The following is a 7,409-nucleotide window of genomic DNA, read 5'->3' on the forward strand; positions in this document are numbered from 1 at the left end:
AAAAAATCGAATTGGTTACGGGTCCAGTTTAGCAATAAAATACTGGCTGGTATAATCTCATTGGTTGAAATAAAAAATTTAGTTTTTAAATGAAAATTCTACGAAATTAAATTTTCGGGTCGTTTCAGTATATAGACAGTTTATAATATTTATATATATGAAAAATTAACTTAATTAAATTTAAATTGTTAAAAGAAAACTTAAAATTGATTGATAAGTAATTTTATTTTTATGAAAATTCGATTGTCAAATTATAGTAATATTTGTTATTATAAATATGTTCTTTCCTTTAATTATTGAAATTTTTATTATAAATATTTTTCTTTAACAATTTATTGAATTATTTATTAGTTCATAAAATTCTTTTTTCTATTTTGTGCATTTTCTTAGAATTTTATAATATAAATTGTTCATAATATTATAATTTTAGAAAAATTAATAAAATTAATATATATACATAATAGAAAATTATTTATTTAAATTAAATTAAATTTATTTGTAACGAGTACAAATAGCATAAAACACACGTTCGAAAAAGTTATATATAAGTGAGAATGGGAGAATATTGAGATTGCCAAAAAACGTCCATACTAAATTATGATCGACAAAAATATCACTAATTACATTAATTTTATTGGTTGAAAAATAAAGATAATTTTATTAAACTTCTATTTAAATCTAACTTCTATTAGATAACATAAGTATATTATATATTATAGAAGGCATATCTTGAATATGGTAAGAATAAAATATCTTTAAGAATTTAAATTTTATTAGTTGAAAATAAATATAATGTATTTTAAATAGTTAAATTAATTTTCCATCAAATCTAAATTCTGTTAGATAAATTAAAAAATTATATTATATATTAAATAAGGCATATATTAAATAGGTAAGAATATAATATTTTTAAGAATTTTAATTTTATTAGTTAAAAAATAAAGGTAACTCTCTTTGAAAAAAACAAGAAAAAATAAAGGTAATTTAAATTTGGTTGGTTATATTATAATATATGAAGAAGAAATATATTTTAATTATTATTTAATAAATCTTTAGTTTAATTAGTTCTATTTGTTTCCTACAAGTAACTTATTTTACAAATAAATAAATAAAATTTATTATATTTATCAAGGAATTATTAATATTTGTTATTTGTCAAAAAGAAAAATATGATCCACTAGAAATATATATAAAATTATGATATAGCACATCATATTAGTGAAATAATACCATGTTAAAAGAATTTTTTTTCTAAAAAAAGCGACCATAAAATTATAAAATTAATTATAAACAATAATGGCTATTAATATAATATATTATTCTATAAATATTTTCAAAACTTAATTAATAAACCAAGTTAAACCTTCATTTTGAGAAAATTTTCTCACGTAATATCTTTTTTGCACTTTATTTTATTTATTTTATTTTAGATGTTTATTTACTTTATTGCTTTATACTTTTAAATGATATCATTTTGAAAATTAGTTCTATTGTGGTTGATTTTGTGTTGTTATTTGCTTAATAAGTCTAAGCCTCAACGAAACTATAACCAAAAATAGACAACAGGCAATGATTTCTTTTGGAATGTAAGAATTAATAACTTTAAAGACAATAAGAACAAGAATAGGAATAATAAAGTTGAGAAAATATAACGTAAGACACCACGTCAGATTCCAATTAAGTAAATGAGTGTAGGACCACCGTCCCTTTAATTGGGCTGGGCAGGCACGTCCTTATCCCCAATAATGTTCATCCCATGTGCGTACATATATACCAACAAACCTTACCCTCAAGTAAGACATGGAACAACCAGGAATGGAGTTGGACAACAAGCAAATTGCAGACGATGAGAAGGTTAAGAAGCTCGGAGGCATCAAGACAATGCCATTCATTCTTGGTGAGTTTTACCCTTTTTTTTTTTTTTTTTTTTGTTTTTTCTTTTAACTTAAAGACGTGGTTAATAAATTTTGTTCCAAATAATAACTTCCTAAGTAATTGTGGCTTGATTTTATAATTTTGTTGTTATTATTAATGAAAATTTGATTCTAGTTGATGTTTTCAGTGTTATTAAGCTTAATACTTTTGTAAATTGAAACGAAATACAGTTGAAAATAGTGAAATCCGTTTTTAACTTATTTTCACGCCAAAAATGCATTTTATTACATTACATATCAATAAACGTATTAGAACAATTAACTTGACGAACGATTAACTGTAATTATTTAGTAAAATTTTAGTAATGGTTATATTAAAAAATAAAATGATTGCTAAAATTATAATTATTACACCTGGCTTGTGTTCCGGCCAATCTAAGCTATTTTTATTAGATAATAATTATAAATAAAACACCACATGAAAGTATTAATTTAAAAAAAATATTATCAATTATTTTATAAAATTAATATATATTTTAAATATAAAAATATAAATAAAATAAAATAATAAAAAGTGAAATTATTACAAGTGACCTCAAATTCAAATATCACCCGTGAATGCTTTCTTAGTATATATATATATATATATATATATATATATAAGAAAACCCGGGAATGCTTAAAAATCTAAAACAATAATTTGCTACTGCCACACCCTTCTTCTTATTAAAAATAAAAAATAAAAAACAGAAAACAAAACTGCATTTCAGACAGAACTGGGGTCTTATCACACCTCATTAGCCAAAAGCTGACAAGCATGTGGTGAAGAGATTCATTCTGTGGTTATAGCGGCGGTGATTGTTATCATTCTCTATTTTTCTTCTTTAAAAACTCTCTTTTTTTATATTTATTGTCTTGGAATCCAAAGAGAAAATTGCAAGAAATTTTTAGAGAAAAAAATTTAAGACGACAAAAAATTTTGAAAATGGAAAGAAAAAGATAAATTGAATGAATTTCTATATTTGATTTCATTTTTATTGTTTAGACAATCAATTGTAGATTTTATTTATAACTTATAAGCAAATAATGCAAGACTAATGATTTTTTTTTTTAGCAAATGAAATATGTGACAGATTTGCAGCCACCGGATTTCATGCCAATATGATAACATATTTGACACAGCAGCTGAACTTGCCTCTAGTTAAGGCCTCTAATACTCTCACCAACTTCGGTGGAACGGCTAGCTTCACGCCCCTTATCGGTGCTTTGATTGCCGACTCTTTTGCAGGCCGCTTTTCGACCATCATCGTCGCTTCCGTTATCTATGAACTGGTATCCTCTTAATAATGACTTTTACATTCTGTTTGAAAAATAAAATAAAATAATGAGAATTCTTGATTTTTTTTTCATAGTTATATTCTACTATTGTTTGGAAGCATGGAAGGAAAAGAAATATTTTCTTTATTTTGAAAGGGTAAAATCTTAAATGAAAAAAAAATTCAATGTTAAAATTGAGAATTATATTTTTATTTATTTCCACATAATAAAACATAAGTTATTTTAAAATATTTAGATAATTTATAAAATAGGTGAAATTTCAAATTTCTTTCATTATTCTTTTTCTAAATTAAGGGGATTCCAAATATATTATATACGCGGGATATAAAGTAAGTGAAATATTATTTTAAAATATTTAGATAATTTATAAAATAAGTGAAATATTATTTTCTTCAATATTTGTTGCATTATCCAAACAAGGAAAAGATTTTTTTCTAACTATTTTCGTGATTATTTTCTTTTTTTCATCCAAACAAAAGCTTTAATCCTTAATAATTGTAGTTATCTTTTACTTAAAAGAAACATATATGCCTTCTGTCACAGGGAATGATCAGCATCACCGTATCAGCAGTGCTACCATCACTCCGGCCACCTCCATGTCCAACCCAACAAAACTGTAAAGAAGCCTCAAGCTCCCAGTTATGGGTCCTTTACATGTGCCTTCTACTCACCTCTCTTGGCACTGGTGGTATTAGGCCTTGCGTGGTTACCTTTGCTGCAGACCAAATCGATATGACCAAATCAAGTGTTAATTCTCGCAAATGGAACTTCTTCAACTGGTACTATTTTAGCATGGGAATGGCAACCTTAACTGCCTTGACTATTGTAGTTTATATACAAGATAATGTGGGTTGGGGTTGGGGCCTTGCAATCCCAACTATAGCCATGGCGTTATCTATTATAGCTTTTGTAGTTGGTTCTCCACTTTATATCAAGTTAAAACCAGGTGGTAGCCCTTTGATCAGATTGGCTCAAGTGATTGTTGCTGCTGTGAAGAAGAGGAAAATAGCATTGCCAGATGACCCTACGCTTTTGTACCAGAATAGAGAGCTTGATGCTTCTATTTCTGTCAATGGAAGGCTTTTACACACCAATCAATTCAAGTACGTTTTATTAAGTCTTAATCTAATTTAAAACCAATGGAGCAGTTATAAGTTTATGCACAAAGTTCAAAAAACACCAATCTTTACTTAGTTATTTGGAGCCAGTTTGATTAAATATGTTGGTTAATGGGAAAATTTATAGATCATGATTCATTCATAGACCATCTCACATGGATGCATTCCATGCATATGGATCCATCCTCGAAAATCATTTCAAAAGAGGTGGTATAAATGAACCATGGTCTATCTAACAATAGTGGAGTACTTATCATGTATCTCATCCTTAAAAATTTCAAGTGAAAAAAGAAAAACAAAAGCAACTTTAATTCATATTCTGCCTAGTTAGCAGTAGACTGCATAAATTTGTCCAAAGCAGAATTAGAATCAATGCTTTAATTTAATCTCAATACCATTTATACCTGCAGGTGGCTTGATAAAGCTGCAATTGTAACAAAAGATGATGAGCAAACAGATTCGAAGACGCTAAATCTTTGGAGGCTGGCTACGGTCCACAGAGTTGAGGAACTAAAATCCATCATTAGAATGTTACCCGTTTGGGCATCTGGGATCTTACTTATAACCGCTTCTTCACATCTGCATAGCTTTGTCATCCAACAAGCTCGCACTATGGATCGTCATTTGTCGCATTCTTTCGAAATCCCACCAGCGAGCTTATCCATTTTTAGTATTTTAACGATGATGATAGGGCTCGTCTTATACGAGCGCCTTTTCGTCCCTTTTGCTCGTCGTTTCACTGGAAATCCCGCAGGCATCAGTTGCCTGCAGAGAATGGGAATAGGCTTTATTGTTAACATAATTGCAACTATTATTTCAGCATTAATTGAGAGCAAAAGAAAGCAGTGGCTGCCCATCACAACTTACTGGATAATCCTAAAGCCATTATTCCAATAAGCGTGTTTTGGTTAGTTCCTCAATTTTGCCTTCATGGAGTAGCAGAAGTTTTCATGTCTGTTGGGCACTTGGAGTTTCTTTATCATCAATCGCCAGAAAGCATGAGAAGCACAGCTGCAGCTCTGTATTGGATAACTATAGCAATGGGAAATTATATCGGTACACTTATTGTCTCTCTAGTTCACAAATATACTGGCCAAGAAAATAATTGGTTGCCTGATACCAATCTTAACAGGGGAAGATTAGATTATTATTATTGGCTTGTAACAGGTGTCCAAGTCATAAATCTTGTTTATTATGTAATTTGTGCTTGGTTGTATACTTATAAACCCTTAGAAGAGGCCAAGGAAGAAGATAATGAAGAGATAAGGATCGGATATAAAAAGTCGAATGATAAAAATGGGGGGAGAGAGGTGGAACTCAATAGAAATGAGATAGTTAAGGTTGTATAACTTCTCACGATGAGTATGAAATTTACAATAAATGGAATCCCAAGAATTTTAATTTAAAAAAGGTGTCTTGTTCTTTATTTTCATTTATTTTGAAATTTTCCCTTCGTATGTTCAAGTTATGTTTTAAATACATGTCCTTATGTTGAGGGTGTCGTAATTGACCACCTTCGCCGTCCTTAGATAAAGGATCTTAACCACCTTCGGCATCCCCCTCCTTGCGGTTAAAGTAATGACTTCGGGCATGGCCAGCTCCCATAGTGTGACGGGCGGTGTGTACAAGGCCTGGGAACGAATTCACAGCCGTATGACTGACTGGTGATTACTAGCGATTCCAGCTTCATGCAGGCGAGTTGCAGCTTGCAATCCGAACTGAGGATGGGTTTTTGGAGTTAGCTCACCCTCGCGGGATTGACCCTTTGTCCCGGCCATTGTAGCATGTGTGTCGCCCAGAGCATAAGGGGCATGATGACTTGACATCATCCTCACCTTCCTCCGGCTTATCACCGGCAGTTTGCTCAGTCTTTCAAACTCAACAGTGGCAACTAAGCACAAGGGCTGCGCTCATTGCAGTACTTAACCCAACACCTTACGGCACGAGCTGACGACATCCATGCACCACCTGTGTCCGCGTTCCCGAAGGCATCCTTCCTCTTTCAAGAGGATTCGCGGCATGTCAAGCCCTGGTAAGGTTCTTCGCTTTGCATCGAATTAAACCACATGCTCTACCGCTTATGCGAGCCCCCATCAATTCCTTTGAGTTTCATTCTTGCGAACGTACTCCCCAGGCGGGACTTAACGCGTTAGACAGCACTGCACGGGTCGATACGCACGCAGCCCCAGTATCCATCGTTTACGTTGGATCCCTCTTGTTCCTGTTTATTCCCCTTCGTTTCGGAAGTTGTTTCTATTTCTACATCTGTTTCTTCCTCCCTTTCTTCCGATGAGTGTTCTAGTCGACCTAGAGGCGATGACTTATTTAAAATATATAATGTAGGCTCTATATGTCATGCTATGCAAATGGGGTATTCTATAGTGTACTGGGCCATAAGATGTAATACAATTAAAAAATAATGGGTATAAAGGAGAACACATATATATATATATATATATATATATATATATATATATATATATGAAAACTGAAATAAAAATAAAGTTTGAAGTTATTTCTTTGTTTAATATTCTATTTTGCTTTCTAGAGATTTTGATTTTTTATTTTCTATGTTGTGGTAGAATGATTTAAATATTTTAACTAAAATTTTATTATAAATTATCAGTATTGATTATTTAAAGAGTTTATTTTTATGTGTACATAATTACTTTTTGTAAAATATGGTATTCTGAATTATCCTTCTCTATTACGCCTCTACAATTTCTGTCTCCTTCTTTCTTACGCCTCCACAGTTCAACTCTCGCTCTTTCTCTCTCTAAAAATCAACTCATCTATTTAACTATCGAAGCTCTCTCATTCTCTCGATATTTCTTGAGGCAAGTCCTTAATTTCCACTCTTCCAATTGCAATCTTAGTCTCTGTTAATATTTTTTCTTTTAGTTTCTTTTTATTTATTTTTCATTAATTTTTCTTGGCTCAAATACTAACATTCTTTTCTCAATTATATTATACCTTTGCATGAACAATAAATTGATATATTGTGAAGAATGCGGGGTGCTTCTTTCTAGATCATACATGAGTTGCCTCCTTGTGCTTCAATAATGGTTCTGGGGATCTC

At 30.7% G+C, this 7,409-nt stretch overlaps 1 protein-coding gene across 1 annotated transcript; it reads left to right on the forward strand.

Moving 5' to 3' along the window:
• The first annotated feature begins 1,738 nt into the window (after positions 1 to 1,738).
• On the forward strand, positions 1,739 to 5,740 carry LOC119369580 (protein NRT1/ PTR FAMILY 3.1). Its single transcript, XM_089717055.1, is given in 5 exon segments — positions 1,739 to 1,897; positions 2,989 to 3,206; positions 3,756 to 4,315; positions 4,741 to 5,171; positions 5,174 to 5,740. Coding segments are annotated over 5 exon segments (1,812 nt in total). The 5' UTR covers positions 1,739 to 1,800; the 3' UTR covers positions 5,680 to 5,740.
• Positions 5,741 to 7,409: the final 1,669 nt, after the last annotated feature.

This window comes from Jatropha curcas, unplaced genomic scaffold, assembly GCF_041381405.1.
Source record: "Jatropha curcas cultivar XTBG-Jc1 unplaced genomic scaffold, XTBG_Jcur_1.0 HiC_scaffold_640_pilon, whole genome shotgun sequence".
Classification (NCBI taxonomy): Eukaryota; Viridiplantae; Streptophyta; class Magnoliopsida; order Malpighiales; family Euphorbiaceae; genus Jatropha; species Jatropha curcas.